The 19,695-nt window shown below is 48.9% G+C and overlaps 2 protein-coding genes across 2 annotated transcripts; both read left to right on the forward strand.

Moving 5' to 3' along the window:
• Positions 1-2,328: 2,328 nt before the first annotated feature.
• LOC135815939 (cilia- and flagella- associated protein 210-like) lies at positions 2,329-5,840 on the forward strand. The gene has a single exon (XM_065329295.1). It carries the CDS (start codon positions 2,609-2,611, stop codon positions 4,418-4,420), a length of 1,812 nt encoding a protein of 603 aa, XP_065185367.1. The 5' UTR covers positions 2,329-2,608; the 3' UTR covers positions 4,421-5,840.
• Positions 5,841-7,101: 1,261 nt separating this feature from the next.
• On the forward strand, positions 7,102-16,435 carry LOC135815940 (pyruvate kinase PKM-like). Its single transcript, XM_065329296.1, has 11 exons — positions 7,102-7,259; positions 7,422-7,668; positions 8,619-8,710; positions 10,087-10,200; positions 10,803-10,988; positions 11,210-11,455; positions 12,140-12,316; positions 12,540-12,658; positions 12,984-13,184; positions 13,845-13,923; positions 15,609-16,435. The coding sequence occupies exons 2-11, from the start codon at positions 7,437-7,439 to the stop codon at positions 15,816-15,818; spliced, it is 1,656 nt and encodes a 551-aa protein (XP_065185368.1). The 5' UTR covers positions 7,102-7,259; positions 7,422-7,436; the 3' UTR covers positions 15,819-16,435.
• Positions 16,436-19,695: the final 3,260 nt, after the last annotated feature.

Raw genomic sequence — 19,695 nt, forward strand, 5'->3', positions numbered from 1 at the left:
CACCCTATTCTGAGTATTCATGCGAAACAAGATTTTTCGTCCGTATTTAATGTTCATTGAGGTCCAGTACAGTACCAGACTATTCCCCCATTTAGCCGGACCACCTGAAATCCCAATGCTATGCCCTTGTGTCGCTTTTATCTCTGATCAGACTGCACTCTCCAAATGAACCAGTATTGTAAGGCACCAGAAACAGCTAGAAGAAAATACAGTCTTCCTGTTGGGAGCTCTACAGTAGTCTGACTCTCTTGTATGTGCGGGTCGCTGTGATGGGTGGATATTTGCACATAGGCTATCATCAAGAGTACATAACCCCAAGAGTGTGCAACTGCCTGCACAACCTCTATGCTGTGCTGCGACGGCAGAACTTCACATCACGTGACATGGTTCAAAAGGTTATGCTGGCAAACAGTGCAAAGTGACCACAAGAGAGTTGTACCCAAAGCTGGGCTGCGTACAACCCAGTATCTATCATGCACTAGAGTGCACGGGTTCATCACGTGATGTGAAGTTCTGCCGTCGCAGACCCCATAGCTGGAGTTGCACACTCTTGGGGTTATGTACTCTTGCTATCATGTATAGCAAAACAGAGCCGGGCACACTGAAATGCTAGATTATTTTTGAATGCTGAAACATTCCCCTGACGGAGAAATTGATGTGTGGAAGTGCAGCTGAGAAAATACTTGGTATGATGGTGAACACACTGTAGCATAGGGGAAACAGTGTTCCTGACAGGGAGTCGTAAAATGGTATTTTATTTTACGACTCCCTGGTTGGTAGAGTCCCGGTCTTGCGACTGTAGTGTATGACCAAGACAAGAGCAAGAGCATGGGGTTATGTACTCTTGGTGTGACACATAACGCCCCAAGTCTGTGTAACTCGACTGTGGGTGCTGTCCCAACAGAATTTCAAGTTGACGTCATTTTTATGATGCAATGCGCACTGTACACGGATTTTCAGACGAATCCGGAACGTGTGGTGGACCGAATTCGCGAAGCCCATCTGATCCTGTACAAATTTTTGCAGAGAAAAACGTGTGATGCGTTGACACCCGTACACATGTTGTATATCACTGGTGCAAGGAGCATTGCGTCATAAATAATGACGTCAACTTGAAATTCTGTCGGGACAGCAGGGTACTAGTATGTGGGAGTTGCACACTCTTGGGGGGGGGGGGGGGGGGGTTACCGTATTTCCGCAAATAAAAGGCCGTCCTTGTATACAAGACCGGGGCAGGGGACGATTTAAAAATAAAAGACCGTCTCCGATTAGAAGACCGGGCCTACTAAATGAGTCCTTGTTCTTGTGTTAAAAATAGAAGACCGTGCTCAAACTGTGGAAAAAAATAGAAGACCGTGCTCAAACTGTGTAGAAGAACATGGAAGAACGGGGGTAAAACTGCGTGGCGAGAAATAGAAGACCGGGGTCAAACTGGGTTGAAAGAATAAAAGACCGTCCTCGAATACAAGACCGTTCTCGATTATAAGGCCGGGTTAGGACGAGGTTGAAAAAATAGTAGACCGGCCTACTATTTGTGGAAATACGGTATGTACTCTTGGAGTGTGACCCATATGGGGCCGTGCCCCGGTTCAGACCCTCAGTATTCTGGGGGGGGGGGGGGGGGGGGTAAGAAATTCCCTACAGCGTGTCGTCCACCTTTTGCGATGCTGGCATCATCATACCTGGTAAACTATCAACTTGTACCAAGGAAGGCTTACAATTTCCTGACGGTGAGTAGGTAGACTACAAGTGTGTGTGTGTAGTCTAGACTAAAATGTACAGTAGGTTGTTGTAGACTCTAGCCTAGACTAAAGTCTACAACAACCTACTTGCTCACGGCAGACCAGTGTAGAGACAGTGCAAAGCTGACCTCGCAGTACGATCTCGCTGCACATAAAAATAGTCATTGTATCAAGAGTAGACCTATGTACTCTTGATTGTACATGTACTTGGAAGTTGTAGTTCTAACTGTTGTAGTATGTTCCCTCAAGGCTCCACCACTACACGAACAGGTTGAAAGCTGCTGCTTACCCTATGACAGTTTGCATGGTTTGAGTACAACTAAAATAATCATAATTATTATTATTATTACTCCAAGTCCAAGTACGTATGACTGTTGTGTTGATCAAACTTCAAAGACAAAGACGCATCAAAGACACGGCTGTCGAGGTTGACATAGCAACCCACTTGCAACCACCGTTTCCAGGAGCAACGCGTCTCCTTGGTATCTCTGCGCCTCTACTCTAGACTAGTACTGAGTCTAGACTAGTCTAGTTCTAGTATGCTATCGCATCACGCTACGTGCTACCGCCCTTGCCTTGACGTTATCATCAAGGCTCTTGCTCAGCGCTATGCTCTCAAATCAAGACTAGAGTCAAATCGAGAGAGAAAGAGCTAGCTAGCTGTAGTGTAGACCATGGTAGACCTACCTGCAGAGAGCTCGAGTCTCGCAAATAAATGTATCGTATCTCGCAACAGTTCTCGCAGCACATCTAGCTAAGCGCAGGACTAGCGGTGGAGCTCATGTGTTGTGATCCGCCTGGTGCCGTCCGATACTGTTTGTAGTTGGTTCTACATAATAGACTTGAAGTCAATACTGCTGTGAAACATGGCTATGATTTCAAGAGCTTCCACTCGCAATCGGCAACGCGCCTCGTCGTCGATGACGGCGGCTGGGCCATTTGCCACTGCATTGCCAGTTGGCACGAAGAAAGTACTGACGGACCCAAGAGGGGCCCAGCCGCCCAAGCACGCACCGAGCGACAAGAATATCGTGGATGCGAAGGCGGGCAAGACCGTCACAGTGGCACGCACGGTGGGTGGTAAGCGGACTGGCGAGACGGCCGTCATCATGCCGGAATCCGAGTGGGACAGAATCACCGGCACGATCGATCGATCCAGAGCGGTCGACGTCATGGCGGAGACGACGAGACGCGATCGTGAAGCGCTCCACCAGACGTCCAACGCTATGGTGAAGACGTGGGATAGTACACTGGAAGGGCAGCGCTTAAAACGACTAGAACGGTTGAAGTTGAAGGCAGACAGGGAGGAAGCCAATCACAAGAGGCTAGATTTGGAGGAAGCACAACTGCAAGCTGAAAAAAGGAAAGAGGCCATCGCCAAGGCAAGGGAAGGACTAATGCAGCAGACAGATCGGGTAAAGAAGTTCAACGAGGCACTCGTTCTGTCAGAAGTACTGCGCGAAAGAGAAGCGCAGGTGGACTTCAAGAAACGGAAAGAGGTGAGGAAGCAAGGCATGGATGCCCAGTACCTGCGACGGATAGAAGAAGACCGTGTCAAAGCGCTGCATGATGAGGCGGAGAAGCGCAAGAAACGCATCGCTGCCAGCCAGCAAACCGTCGACTACCAGCTGAAACAAATGCGGGACAGGCACGACAAGGAGCAGGAAGATAGGCGGCAAATGCTGCGTGAACAACTAGAGAGTGAAAAGCTAGCAGAGCAGTACTTTGCCGAGCAGAGAGCGTTCGAGGAGAAGCTGTCGGCAGATAAGAAGGAGCAGCGGCGGATCTATGACCTCACACTTGGCGACAAGAAGGCGGCCATTCACCAGAAGAAGCTCGAAGACGAACTGGAGACTGAAGAGGTGCAGAGGTTTGCCTCGGCTAAGCAGAAGATGACCAAGCTGCGGAAGCGGCGAGAGCGCGAGATCCTGCACACGGTGCGGGAGCGGCAGGACGCGATGTGCCAGCGGCTGCACGGCGCGGCACTGCAGGAACGCGACGATGAGGACAGGGAAATTGCAGAAGCCCAGGCCGAGAAGGACCGGCAACGTGATCAGGAAGCCAAGGAAAAGCAGGACATGTACATGCAGAGGCAGCAGGAGATCGCTGAGCACCGTGAGCGCGTGATGGAAGCTCATGAAGAGCAATTGAAACAAGAAGCCCAGCGCCAGGCAGAGCTCATGCAGCAGGAAAAACTGATCGATCGAAAGTTCCACATTCAACAGCTAAAAGAAGAGTCGCTTCGCAAAGAGAAGAACCGAGAATTCCAACAGGCTCAAATTGGACAAGTTCACGACCTCCTCGGAAAGCAGCAGGCGGAAATTGACGAGCAACTGAAGCACGACGAGCGTGCTATGGAGAAACTTGGTTATGAGGAGAATGACTTCAAGCGGTATGCAACACGGACGATTGGTGAAGCCAAGGAGCGTGGTGCGCCAACCTTCGTCTTGGAGCGCGCTGTGGGTGTGGCTCCTTGTGGTGGCCATGGACCAGAGCTAACGGAACGCGGTGGGATAAAGCCAAGCTTCTTGGCCATGGACGCGTTTGGAACGGAGCTGAAAAATTTCGGAGCCGCCCGAACCCTGCCCCATCTTGGTCCAACTGCTCAGGCCAGCCCAAAGAGCAAGCCACCGTCCTTTCCCGGAAACACTAAGAAGAGAGCTGGGTTTATGTGGTGATGACGGGCATTGCATACCTACAATGGCATTGGGCCCGTGGCTGACTGTGCTGGTTTCTTCCGTGTGACTGTGCCCATGCTATGCTTATCACTTGTAGGTGTAGACTCGGCACTGTCAGGTTTGAGTCAGCCACTCAGCCAGGGCTGTGTGCGCTCTCCTACAGCTGTAACAGATCAGTGATCGACACTGAGTACCCATGGCTGGCACTGTGCCGATCAGTCGCCGGCTGCTGGCCGTGTGGATGGTGAGAACAAGTCGGTCGGGTGCCTGCTGTGAGCCGCGTGATGACCTTGAGTAACACTGGCTGTGGAGCGATTGCAGTTCACATGTTTATGACTCAGTCCTGCCACCCTTGCTGAACACCAACGGTCAAAGTCTGTGTAATTGTACCTGTGAATAGTGTTATGCTTCATATATGCTCGTGTTTGACCTTCAGGCGGGATTGCAAGGAATATTCCGCAAGTGCCGCCTTTACTGCAGTAACCATGTGCGTTTGTCCGCCCCCGCCCCCCCCCCCCCCCGGGCCCCCCACCCACCGCTAATAAACCCTTTGGCTGTGGTGTCCTGGTCCGGGTCACGATGTATTTCCTGTGCCAGTCAGCAACTCCAGCCTCTTCATGTACATGCCATTCCATGTTTACTGTGTGCCTTGGCGAGCTGTGACACTGACCGCATCTGTCATCAGCTAGTCCATGCCGGGTGGCCTGTACTTCAGCCACGGCGTACTCTACATATCTACTCTCTCAGGGCCCGAATCCGCAAAGGTAGCTGGAGAGTGAATATCCTATCACCACTATGGCTGTACATGTACCTGATTGAGCTGAATAACTCGTGACTATTCTGTAGGGACCTTGAGCGCTATCATCATCTGATTGAGTCATTGATAATGTCCTAGCTATACTCTGATATTGCTGATATCGGTGCGGCCTGTATAATACATGTAGCCAGATGCCTAGAAACGAGGACCAAGGAACTACTACGTGTGTGTGTGACAAGTTGTGCTATCGAATGTCCACTAACACCACCAGTTGCTTTACAATCAGCTCATGCGATACACATTGCACGGCACTGACCAACTGAGCTGATTGTAAAGTAACTGGTGGTGTTAGTGGAGCCGGATTACTAGTATAGCGCAACGTGTGCACTGTGTAGTTCCTTGGTCCTCATTTCTTCTTGGAAATCAATCCTTGGCTCTCCACCCGAGTCTAAGGCTAACCACAAGATAGATTGACATTATCTTATTTCTGTTCTTTTTTTCCAATTAAAGTTGTGGACTTGTTACTGTCTCTTATTTGTTCTGGTTTCCAGTGCAGCGATGTGTGACTCAGCGATGCAACCAATGCTACGAGTTTTCGAAGCCATTTTAAGATACATGTACATGTACACGTGGAGGAATGAAGCCTGAGAACGGTCTGAACTACTTGGATTGCAGCTGTACTGGTATAGGGTCATGAACTCTTGCTTGAATAAAGCAGGCCTGCTTTGTCACCTTTGAGCTTCAAGTGTGGCTGACCGGCTGTGCACTCAATTTTGATTATAATTATTGCAGCAAGCGTACTGAAGTACATAACATTTTCTCTGTGCTGCCTGATGAGTCCACAAAGGACGAAGCAGTTCTGTCGGCAGATTGAGTGACTTCAAGTCGTGACATAAAACAGTAAAATAATAGTTCATAACCCTGGAAACTCTTGACCCAGGCCCAACTCTTGATATGACAAAATACTTGGCCTCATAATTATGAACTAAATATTGCGACAGAGCTTTCGGCCATATTTTCAATTCATTGCATTCCCAACTCCTCACAACCACGCGCTCTTCAGCCGAACCATACAGACACCAGCAAGGACACTTCCGTTGAGAGATAATATTCCTCCACGCCTCTAGACAGCTGTTTCGCTCCCTGTCGGAGCTCATCAGTAGAGGATGATAATGATAATGGAGAAATGATCATTCTTATACACCAGAAATGGCGCAAGTGCGCGCTTTCCACATAATATCAATGGCATATGCAAGCTGCTAAAATGGTAAAGTGTGAGAACAGCGATAAATAATCATAGTATAGTAATGAGCGCGTACTATGATTATTTATCGCTGTTCTCACACTTTACCATTTTAGCAGCTTGCATATGCCATTGATATTATGTGGAAAGCGCGCACTTGCGCCATTTCTGGTGTATAAGAATGATCATTTCTCCATTATCATTATCATCCTCTACTGATGAGCTCCGACAGGGAGCGAAACAGCTGTCTAGAGGCGTGGAGGAATATTATCTCTCAACGGAAGTGTCCTTGCTGGTGTCTGTATGGTTCGGCTGAAGAGCGCGTGGTTGTGAGGAGTTGGGAATGCAATGAACTCATAATTATGAGGCCAAGTATTTTGTCCTTTGCCTTTGGCTTTGCCTCTACTCTAGCTGCTAGGCTTTGCAATTTGGCAGTCAGGTAACTGTTTCAGTGTTTGGGCTATAAAAGTATAATACGAGTGCAGTGTGGCTCCACTGGCCTGCCTCCAGCCGTCCAGCGCCATAGACGACGCGCGTGCACGTGCACGGACATGACAACGCGATGCGCGCGGCGTGGAGCATGCATGGGGGTTCAGAATCTAGCAGCAATGCATGCATGCAGCTTGCATGCGCATATGCTAGTTCAGATCGGGGACTTGCAAAAGTCGTCAAATGTCACGATTTTCTAAAAGACTGGAAGGACTTTTCGAAGCATAGATAGAAGCCGTGAAAGGAAAGCAACTAACTCCTGCCTCGCCGTCTGCCACTGCACGAGGACATAGCTTTTCACTGCAGTCTGTGTGCAGTCCACTTTCGAGGTGCCACTTGTACGCGGAAGCGTAAGTACTCTCTGTATTTGATTATGGTCAATGCATTTTGGGTTTATGCCTACAATTACAAGTGCAGTAACTATTGCGAAAGCACTTGAGTTCACTTGTCGAATATCTTGATCATCGTTGATATCCTGTGATCTTCTGAACACGTCCTGCCCATTGCTGTAGGCAAGCAAGCTGAAAATGAGCAGTACTTCTCAGCCAGACAGATCGCGTTTGGCTATGGAACTTGCAGCAAATCCTTTGGACAGCATGTCGGGTCCTGATCCTCTCACCCCCGTCGACGCAACGGTCGACGTACACTCTCGTCAGTTTCGTGCTACTCGAGCCAATAATATCTTGGAACATAGGTCCCTGCTGGATATTTACAGCGATCCCGACGTTCCTCGTCTCACGAGCATAATATGTACCATCGGTGAGTGATGACTGTGATGAAAAATTATTATTTCGTTCTGGGACAAGCATTTGTATCAAGGTTTGAATTCGAATTCCCAACATGTACGGGTGCACTTACCGCCGGACTATTTGGCTCATCAAGGTGTTTCGTTGTTTTCATTCGATCGATGTTCTGCTTCGTCTTTCGTGAATGTAAAATTTTGAAGAAAGGGCTATGGGTACTGGGTGCTGCATGCATGACATGTTCTCCGTTTGTTTTGGTATCATTGTGCTTCAGATAACTGATTCTACCTGCACTCACGTGTGGTTATTCATGTATGACCAGCCACGTAACGACAAGACTTTAGTATAATTATTCGAAGTGCACTGCGTGTATGAAAGCTGGCTACCCCCCCCCCCCCCCCCACACACACACACCCACCCACCCACCCACCCACACACACACACACAATCTGATCAGGTAGTTACAGAAGTGATCATACAATCATGTACTTTGTAAGCATCATAATTCTGATATGAACGCTGTAGTTACGTCTGACGTTGCAAGCGTGTCTATTTTCATGTTCTTGTGCAGGAGTGTGTTTACTTGTGTTTTATTTTGTGTGACTACGTGTACTGCATGTACACTTGCGCTCTGTGAAATCCGGCGCCCTCAACTTACTCGCACGGCCCTTGACGACCTGACAGTGGTACGAATGCGGTAGGACGTACACATGTACAAATACAGTGATGTAATCGGAATTGGTCCAGCGCGTCAGTTTTGCACTTTGGATCGGATTTCACCGAGCGCAGCTGTAGTTTTTGTGGCATGCCCAGTCAACTCCGTGAAGTAAGTCGCGAGCAACGACACAGTCTTCAGACCTAGTGGCCGCATAGTTTCAACAAATCACGAATAGCGGCACTTTTCTGATGCAGGATCGATGGTCGTTATTCGCCAGGCTGACTGTACTGCTTTTTTGACATCTGCAGGCCCCGCATCTCGGGAAGTCAGCACTCTAAAGAAGCTGATGGAGGCTGGCATGAACATTGCCCGAATGAACTTCTCCCACGGTGACCATGATGTGAGTAATTCTACAACGCATGATTATCCCATGGTACGGTTTGATTTGGGCGATTTCAGCCAATCAGCGGCCGTTCAGAGCTGGGTATTTTCAGCGGTGTTCCCCGCCCGGTTCACATGGGTCACACCAAGAGTACATAACCCCCAAGAGTGTGCGACTGCCTGCACAACTTCGTACTGTGCATGCTGCGACGGCAGAACTTCGCTTCCCACGTGACATGGTTCAAAAGGTTAGGCTGGCAAACAGTGCAAAGGGACCACGAGAGTTGAGTCCAAAGCTGGGTTGCGTACAACCCTGTATCTATCATGCACAGAGTGCAAATGATGTGTACGGGTTCATCACGTGATGTGAAGTTCTGCCGTCGCAGACACCATAGCTGGACTTGCACACTCTTGGGGTTTATGTACTCTTGGTCACCCCAAGAGCTAATAAGGGAGCTTTAGTGTTGGTCACACTCTATATTTGGAAAAGTATCAGGGTATACATGGATTATACCATTCATACCAGGCACTCTGTGTATACGGTGTCCCTCATATTTCCCCTCATGCTACGCACCCGGGGATTTCCCCTCATGCTACGCACCCGGGAAAATGTGCGGTATTCATGGTTTGATCAAATACATGAATTTAAAAAAAATCCAGCGCTTTACATGTACTTCAGTGTAGATGAGTAGACCTGTGCTGCGGACAATGTGCGTACTAAGCACGAGCGGGTCTTATCAGGGTACGTACTACTGTAGTAGGTGACGTGTGTTCCACTATATCTCCAAAGTAAGCAATCTGCCTCACCTAGCCTTATATTCATGTACTGACCGAGGCACTTACCCTCTTTTCCGACCTAGGTACATGCCATCTTTTTTTGACCTGGGCACATGCCATCAGCTCTAGGCATTGTCAGTGAACTAAAACTATTACCGTGAGCAAAATACTCTTGTACTGTTTCGAATCCTGGTGGTGACAGTGAACTGTTCTCCAGACCTCTCCCTTTTATAGCTCCCTCAAACTTATAATTAGGCAAGAGAAATGATGATAAAATGGACCGATTCCTATCAACGTTATCTTACAGGCCATACACATACCGTCTCTCTCTCTCTCTCTCTCTCTCTCTCTCTCTCTCTCTCTCTCTCTCTCTCTCTCTCTCTCTCTCTCTCTCTCTCTCTCTCTCTCTCTCTCTCTCTCTCTCTCCTGCGTGAATTTCTCGCAGCAAACCCTTATGGCCTCATGAATGTGCTGCGAAGCGCACTATTTTTTTTGTATTTCCTACGAGTGCTTTATTTGCCAAATCAACTTGATGCCTTTTGGAACCCTTGCTAGTTGCTGTACTTGAAAGTAATGTTTTGTTACGTCTGTGCTTTGTTCATGCACATATGCACACAGTATCACAGCAGTACAATTGCCAATGTCCGCACAGCTGCGGCTGAGCTGGACAAGGTTGTGGCCGTTGCTCTGGACACAAAGGGCCCGGAAATCCGCACTGGACTGCTGGAAGGAGTAAGTTTATTTTAAATTCAAATTGTGTTTGCACGTGCACTGCCAATAGTCCATGACTCCTCCTCCCCCCCCCCCCCCCCCCCCCCCCGTTGGGTTTGGGTTGCAGCCAAAACCAAGCATTACATCATCTGAAGGTTGCCAGGTGCTGAAACATAGGCTGTGCAACTTTGAGGCAGGCCCGCGATTGCTTTTTTTTCTTTTCTTTTCACAAAGTACATAATTATTATGCACCCACCCGGTCGTGCTATCATGAAGTTTGGACAATGCTATGACATAACACCGTGCAGAAAGTGATGCACACTTGTGCACTCTAGGGCGTCATGGACTCTTGGCGATTCTATCCGATTGATCTTTTTATCGCAGTTATTAGGTGTTAGTTGTTACTCTGCCGTAGCATGGATTTCCGCGGTCCTATTCGAATAGTGGCCGAATTTCAAATTTCAGATTGCCTAATTCAGTCAATGATGTGCTTCCCTGGTCTGAGGTGTCAGTCAGTGCTGGCTGAGTGTCGGACGCTGATTTGTCCTGCTCTGTACACTAGCTCTGCTGGTCTCTTTCCGAAGGCTGCTTCTCCGTGTGTTTGCGTTTTACTAACCTCATAGGGCGGCTCGGCTGAAATTCAACTCGTGGCTGGTGCCAAGTTGATTCTATCCACTGATTCTACGTATGCTGAGAAGGGCTGCTTGGAACGTATCTTCGTAGACTACAAGAACATCACTGAGGTCATGAATGTTGGCCAACAGGTCTTCATCGATGATGGTCTGATTTCTCTTAGTGTTCTAGAGAAGGTAGGTTTTGTCACCTGCGTGGCGTTTTGTTTGGACGTGAAACATCAGTCTACACTGTGAACTTTTATGTGTTGGACTGTGCACTGCACCATGCACTGGTCTGTTGAGGCAACGTAGTCTTTGCAGTGTGAGTGAGACGGAAAAGAGAGAGAGAGAGAGAGCTTGCCTGTGCCTATTACAGCTATTCTTGTTCTTTCTTTTATGCTGTACATCTTGCACAGGGAGCTGACTTCTTGGTGACTGAAATTCTGAATGGCGGCATGCTTGGAAGTCGTAAAGGCGTCAACCTTCCCAATGTTGAGGTGGATTTGCCTGCTCTCTCTGCCCGCGACAAGCGTGATCTTCAATTTGGTGTTGCTCAAGGTGTTGATATGGTCTTTGCTTCCTTCATTCGCAAGAGAGATGACTTGAAAGCTATTCGCGCAGAGCTTGGAGAAGCTGGCAAGAATATTCAGATTATCTCAAAGGTATGCATAATTACTCCCAAGGTGTATACGCCGAAACGTAAGCAACACAGCAGAGTATTCTGTTCTTTATTTTATTTATTTTTTTACAATTTGAAGATTGAGTGAGAGCAGTGTGAAGTGCAGTGTTACTTGACATTGAGTCGTTCATCCATCCACACCGCTGGTGCATTCTACTTTGAAGTATTTTATTGTAGTACCAAGACTCAAGAGTGTATACAGAGTGTGCAGCTCTGCGTGTGGGATTTCCGAAGGCAACACTCACATCGTGTGTTCAAAGTACGTTTTGTATTACTTACGACCAAGGCCAGCTTTCTCGCAGTCCAGATATCTGCCATCATCTTGTTGATGCCTAGCATAGACGGAGTGTTCACGTTGTATGCTCCCAGCTTGCTTTTAGTGCGCACTAAAAGCTGGGAGCGTACAACATCAACACTACACCGTATGATGTGAGTCGAGTTTTCGCCGTCGGTGGACCACATTGCAAGCCCATACAGAGGGGCACAGTCTTTGCAGTACTTTTATCGTACGTACACCGCAAAGTACTGCCACTGAGATCAAACTGAAGTTACGCATTGCTCAGCTCTAGCCTGTGGACTTCTTTTTACGAGTATTTGGCCAGCACCAGCAAGGTATTACCTTTTAATTTCATCTTGTTTGATGTACCATGTTGTCTGCTGTTGCCAGATCGAGAATCATGAAGGTGTAAAGAAGTTTGACGAAATCCTGAAGGCGAGCGACGGAATCATGGTGGCCCGTGGAGATTTGGGTATCGAGATTCCCACCGAGAAGGTCTTCCTGGCCCAGAAGATGATGATTGCACGGTGTAACACGGCTGGAAAGCCCGTCATCTGCGCCACCCAAGTGAGTTGTTTCATGACCGTGTACCCTTCGCTGTACAAATACAGCTTTTTGTTATAGTGCACCGCCAGTCAATTTTCAGCCTACCATCAGTGTGTTTTGTATGGGACAAACATGCGGTGATCATTGTACCTTCATGTCTTCCAGTGGCCGGGAACTTGACTGTGGCATGCGCTGTATGCTTAGTGTTTTTTTTTTGTTTTGTTACGGTGTGCCCATTGATCAGATGTTGGAGAGCATGGTGTCGAAGCCTCGGCCCACGCGTGCAGAGACCAGCGACGTCGCCAATGCTGTTTTAGATGGTGCCGATTGTGTAATGTTGAGCGGAGAGACCGCTAAGGGAAAGTAAGCAGAGATGCTTTTGCTGGCCTGGTGTCAAATGTCTTAGTTTTTAATACTTTTTATGCAGTGCAGTGAGCTCGCTCAACTCCACTGCTACTCGCTTGTTTCTCAGTTCTGAACTGTGACCGAAGTGCTGCGGTTTGGAGTTGAATGGGCTGAGTCCTTGCCTTAGTTTCTGGCGTGAAGCTGCGTGATTGGGCTCTCAGATACTTTGCTAATGTGCATGATGTGTCTGCCTTTCATGCATGTGTTGTGAGTGGAATTGTGGTGTGTTGCACACAGCCTACACGAGTTCTTGTTTTGCCATCGGTTCTGTACTCTTGCACAGATACCCAGTGGAGGCTGTTGACGTTATGCATCGCATTTGCCGTGAAGCAGAGGCGGCCATTTTCCACCGTCAGCTGTTCGAATCGCTGCGCTATGCGTCTTTCGAGATTCTGCCGACAGTCACCACCATGGCTGTCGCTGCCGTTGATGCAGCGTTCGCACACAACGCTGGTGCTATCATTGTTCTGACCACCACCGGCACGTATGTTTGCTGAATGCGCCTTTCTCTAGTCATTCCTGTACTTTGCACCTGCGAACAGTATTTAGATTTACTATAGTTACACAGGTGTAGCGTTATGCTGTCTGATGATCTGCCAGTGCATGGAACGTGAACTTACAGCACAAACGGCTTCTCGACTCCTGTAGCTGTATACTAGTACACCGCTCCGCACTCTGATGCATTGGGCACTCTTTTGGAGCTGGCCGACTGGCCCCGATTGAACGTACCTATTTACATGGGAGTGATGGGGAATGATCCCGCCGCTGGCTCCTTAACATGTACATGTCCTTGTTGGCATGCCGCCGTGATCACCACTATTCCCCGTGTTGTATGGTGATTTCACAGTGTGCATGAAACGCGGCGTAGCAACACCCTACTAGCCTTGGTCCACTGTTTAATTGTATACATGTATATGTACAGAAGAAGGTGCGTGTACATGCGAATAAGGTGGATCTGCTACGAACGTGCGTGTTACCTGCACTGAAACGTAGCTGTGCAGAACTGACTGACATCTTGCTTTTTGCACTGTGTTTGCTGCTACCATACTCACTGTATTGCACGTGCAAGGAGTGTTTACACTTGCAGTGCCGTGTCACATTTGTTTGACAATGCGGCTTTCTCCCTGTGTGCTCTCTTGCTTAGATCTGCCCGCGTTGTGGCAAAGTACCGTCCTAACTGCCCGGTTTTGTCTGTTACTCGTGATGCCATGACCGCACGCCAAGTAAGTGACCAGATTTCTATCCGATTCGGCTGTGTGACATGTGCCACATCATGACCTGTAGCAGTTGTGTCATTCTGCGTGGCAGTTTGTAAGCTACGTGTGCATGTAACTGCACTGCAATGTCCACCAGTCAATGTTCTACTTATCCTGTCATGTTATGTCACACACGTGTATATGGAAGTATACATGACACTACATGTCACACTTCCTTGCCGTGCCTGCTGCCCTTCTTTTCTTTGTCATGCGACCTTGATATGGATGAGCTACGGTCATGTGACCTTGATATGGATGAGCTGCGGTCATGTGACCTTGATAAGGATGAGCTATGGTCATGTGACCTTGATATGGATGAGCTAGGGACTGGTTATAGTAACGTTGATGTACGTCGATGTACTTGTAGAATACCTGTAAAATCTTGAACAGATATTTGGACTGAATGTGTGCTTGTATTCGTTGCCTTGTGCCAAGAGTAGATACACAAGAGTGTGCAACTCGTGGCTGGGTTGGCCCACGGCGGAATTTTTTGACGACGTAACCTTTTCTACGACGCACGCGCTGCGAGTCTTTTGGGAAGTCTGGCCTTGTGCACTTGGCCGGGCTTTACATTACAAGGTCGGTGCCCAGCATGTGCTCTCACACTGCAAAATGCGTGTGCGGTGACGTCAACAAGAATTTTTTTGGGGTCGGACTTGCGTCGATCCGTCGACGCGGTCCACCACGGACACACTTTCCCTACTCACGATGTCACACTATGGCGTGCGACACGGATTTCGCCGTCCCAGATCTGATCAGTGAAGTTGCGCACTCTGGGGGATTATGGACTCTCGGTATTACAACCTGTGGTTACAGTCTCTCCCACATTGCCGGTATTACTACCTGGATTTGAAAGTTGCCGTCTCCCACATTGCCAATGGCCTTCTAACGCGACCTCATACACACGCCAACTCCCAACAACCCACGACGAGCTGGTTTACTGATATTCGGTACAGGTCTACCGCCGTTAGTAGACAACCCGCGGCGGTTTCAAAATACTTGTCTTATAATGAGTATTAGGGAGGTTTCGCTCTATGGAATTACGTATGAAAATAACGTAGGAACTGCATGGAATTTTCATACGTAAAAATCAGAGCTGTTGGGTTTCGCTCTACGTGATTTCTCCACAACTGCTAAACATGCGTTGTTGCTTTGGAGACGCGTTGGCTGCATGCGCCCACCTCATGCACCATGAACCGAAACCGCGTTTTTCATTTTATTTTGCACGTGCTGTACGGTGTGTGCACCTTGTGTTTCGCGCGGCTTGAACGTTGCCATGGACAAATGCGAAAAATATTTCACAAAAAGTCCTACGGAGGACCCAAAGTAGGAAAGAGCTTTCCTACGTAATTACGTAGAGCGAAACCTCCCTATTATCTACTATCCGGGCTTGCATGTATGACTGCTACATGCGGTTCAGGTGTCGGGGAATTTTGGATCGGTGTCTGCTAATGAGGTTCGTCTTGTAATCGACACCGTACCAACAAGGGTAGACCTGGCCATGCTGGGAGTTGGCGTGTATGTGGAATGTCAGCTTAAAAGCTTGCTGACAGCGTGGGAGGCTGCAAACTTCGAATACTGCTAATATAGTGCTGCTGCTGCTGGTCACAAATTTAATTTCGTATGTTGCTTCTGTGTTTGGCCTGGCACAGCTTCATTTGAACCGTGGCTGCTTCACCCTGCTCTACAAAGAGGATATCGTAGAGCCATGGGAGGCTGACATGCGCAACCGTATCTCGTGGGCTATGGAGCGCGGCAAGGAGATTGGCTTTCTGCGTCCAGGAATGTCTGTTGTTCTCCTAACCGGCTGGAAGGCCGGGCTCGGCCATACCAACACCATGCGCATTCTCAGTGTCGCATAAGCGCATGAATGCACTGAACGGCTGAACAGGTGAGCGCAGCGCTGGCTGGACTGTGTGAGGCGGCGGCGCCATCAGCAGCAGCATCCCTTGTACCCGGTTTTGGCTTGCCGTGCCATGTCGCCTCCGATGTGGAGTGGCGGTGTGGCGGCGTGTAGCTGTCAGATACCCACCACTGGTATACATGTTGATGTGGACATAGCCAGGGAGACTGCGTTCAAAACAAACTTGTCACTAGTACCCTGGCTGCTGCTGCTGCTGCTGCATGGGGGTCTGTTGTCGGAACAGTGTCGTTCTTGTCCTCAGTCTTGTTCTTGTCAATGTCACTATAGCCACACCGACACACATTATGCACGTCTGATGTATCGATTACTGTGAGTAGTCCCTGGTGCACATAGTACGTGTTTTCTATTCTCTTCCGTTCTCGGTTACTAGTACTAGACTACTAGTACACTGTTGCTGCTTGGTTCCCATACACATCACTGGTTTCTGAGCGCATATATATATTCCTTGTTTCCGGCCGTACGACATGAGATGACGGTGTCAGCTCCTATTTGCATAGCCACATCATCCTGACTGTACTTTACTGGTCGTGTCATGATTATTGCATTTCACATCGATACTGCACGGCCACATGTTCCAGTCATCAGTGTGTGTGTGTGTGCGTGTGTGTGTGTGTGCGTGCGTGCGTGTGTGCCAGTTAGTTCGGTTGGTGGGTACACTTATGCCAGGTAGTGTTGGGTGTGTTGCCAACTGGCTCGGCTTCTTGAGGGCGTATTGACTATTGTAAATGTTGCACCTGCCACCTTTGTTGGTTTCAGGGTTCATACTTTCTATTTTGAAGTACATACCAAAGAGAGCCAGTCAGGCAGGGAGACATTCACGGGCACACCTATGGCGAGATATGTCCTGAGCATGTCAGAAGCGTTGATTACAAAGCGGACAGTGATGTAGGTAATAGTGGTGCGACATAATCCAGACGCAGAATGAAAGCAGCTAGTGATGACAGTAGACATATCTGGCATTCGAGGGATTCTGTCTGGTCTGGTTGTCTACGCTGTTGACATTGCGAAGGCTGGACGGGTGGCTGTTGTGGCTGCAGTGGTAAACAACGGTGTACGAGTCGTACATTCCAACCGCCTTCGAAACCACACCGGGCATTGCCAAGTGGACACTGGGCTAAGCCACGTTGTACTAGGCTTTTGCCATCTTCAAATTCTTTGGGCATGCCACTTTTCTATGTAGAACGTGCGCAATTGCGCCACTTTACCCTATAAATATACTCATTCCGGTATTATTTTCATGCTGTCAAACCAACAACATGTCATTCCTTTATCTAGCTATAATTTATTATAGGCAAGAGGTGTTTATAATACTCTTGTTATAGGTTAGTACATGGGGGGGGGGGGGCCTTATGGCTTGTTACTAATGTTAGCGCCTAACCTGAAGGGCACAAACAAGCCATACGGCCCTCCCTGGCATGCACTAACTATTTTAGGACGAGGTTACATGCATTATCTCACTTGCATTATGCTTGTGTACCCATTATATTCGGTAGTTTTGTGGTTTGTGTTCAGAGAGAATTGGTGTGGTATGATAGAATATTGTCTTCTGGTAACTCACCACCACTGAGGACTACTAAAAGTAGAATAGAAGCAAATGAAATGCTGGGCTCTTATTGCGACCTTCATTCTTATTCGTAGCTTGTGGAGCTATTTAGGACCTAGGGGCTTCGAGAGCCACTTTTTGATACCTACGTGTATGACTTTGATCTTCTATTTTTATAGGGCTCAGCCAGCTAGCTGTTGAGAAAGGAAAATCGTACAGATGAAAGAGTACGGGAGGCAAAGACCATACAAAGACGATACATAGTCACTTCTGAAATGGGTAGCTTTTAGTAGTTGGTTGTCAAGGCCGGGAAGCTGAGGACGCCTTTGCAGGGACTGGTGTGCACATTACCACCGACGGCCACCGGTTTCTAGGTGCTGCACTCGGATCGACGGAGTTTGCCCACAGCTATGTTTCCCAGAAGGCAAGCGAGTGGAAAGACGAGATCGTGCCCTTGGCCAGGGTTTGCCGAAACCCAGCCACAGGCTGCCTATGCAGCATTCACGCAAGGCTTAAAGCATCGCTGGTCCTTCCTTTGCAGAGTCATGGAGTGTGCTGCTGCAAATCTTGCCCCGCTGGAAGACACCATCACCAATGTCCTCATTCCTGCCCTGTGCGGTAAGCCATGCAGTAAACCCACCGGGCCACGTGAGCGAAGGGTCCTTGCTTGCCCATGCCGTGAAGGAGGCCTCGGCTTAGTCGACCCCACCACCTTGGGCGACCAGTTCCGGGCATCGGCAGCGATAACCTTGGCGCTCGTCCGCAAAATTCTGGACCAGGACACCCAGATTGGCAATGTGCTGGACCTGGTACGGTCCACTAAGAGGGAGGTGGCAAGTCGTACCCGCACTTCAATGGCCCAAGCAGCCAAAGAGTTCATCCTGACGCAGAACACTGATATCCAGTTCTGTGTCGGTCTGGCGGCGGAGAAGGGTGCGTCGGCTTGGCTGACCTGTAGACCCCTGAAGGCCCATGGCTTTGCCCTCTCGAAGGGTGAGTTCCGGGATGGCCTTGCGCTCCGCTATGGCTGGCAGCCAGCCCACCTTCCATCGAGCTACCCGTGTGGCGCATCATTCACCGTCGCCCACGCCTTGTCGTGCTCTCTGGGTGGGTTTCCCTCACTGAGGCACAACGAGGTACGAGATGTAACGATGTAACGGCTGGTCTCCTCAAACGGGTCGCCAACAACGTCACCACTGAACCCCACCTGCAGCCGGTAACTGGGGAAGCATTCCGCTACCGCTCTGCCATAACGGACCCCCAGGCTAGGCTGGATATAGCAGCGAGTGGTGTCTGGGGTGAGCGTTTTGACCGCACTTTCTTCGACGTACGGGTATTTAACCCTTTCGCGGCTTCAAATCGCTCCACCTCAGTACCCTCCTGCTACCAGCGCCACGAACGGGAGAAACGCCGCTGCTATGAGGAGCGTGTTCGAGAGATCGAACATGCAACTTTTTCACCTCTCGTTCTCTCCTCAACAGGCGGCATGGGCAAGTCGGCAACAGCCTGCAAGCGGATTGCCGGGCTCCTGTCCGACAAGACGAAGGAGCCGTACAACAGAGTAATGGCGTGGATTCGCTGCCGACTTGGCTTTGCTCTGGTTCACTCCAGCATGGTTTGTTTGCGTGGTGCTCGGCGACGCCCCTTGCGTGTCAGTGATGTGGCGGATGCATCTGCTACCTTGGCCGTTGCCGAGGCCCGCTGTCCTGTATAAGGTATACTATAACTGACTGCAAGTGGTTCCTAAACCAGTTCCTATTCCTCATTGTTGCTTCTTTTTTCCCCTCTAGTTTTCTTTTACGGTATTATAATTTCACGGAGAAGGTGGAGAGCCCGAACGTGCGCAGTTTTATTTTTTTATTTTGCCATGGCGACCCCCGTAAGTCCAAATAAGAAACTGTTACCCCAATGCCTTGCTTTTTCACGCTAGTACTTATGACTTTCAGCTATGCAGAATGTATGCAAAAGTTGGGCGCCCATCGTCTGTTGCCTCAACCATTCATTCTATCGCGAACATGATCACCTATCCAATAGTCTATTATATTAATTATTCATATCTTTTTGCATCTTTCCCTCGAGTGGGTCTATTCACTCTATTGTTATTAGGCAATTGTCTGTTATAGTCACCACTATAAATAAAATCCAACCCAATCCGAGCCAATCCAATACTAGTAACTGGCAGGGCAGGGTTGGGCCCAGGGAGTCGTCAAATATATAAATACGGTATTTGACGACTCCCTGGTTGGGCCTTTTTCTTTCTTCTCGGATTGTA

The sequence above is a fragment of the Sycon ciliatum genome, chromosome 4 (genome assembly GCF_964019385.1).
Source record: "Sycon ciliatum chromosome 4, ocSycCili1.1, whole genome shotgun sequence".
NCBI lineage: Eukaryota > Metazoa > Porifera > Calcarea > Leucosolenida > Sycettidae > Sycon > Sycon ciliatum.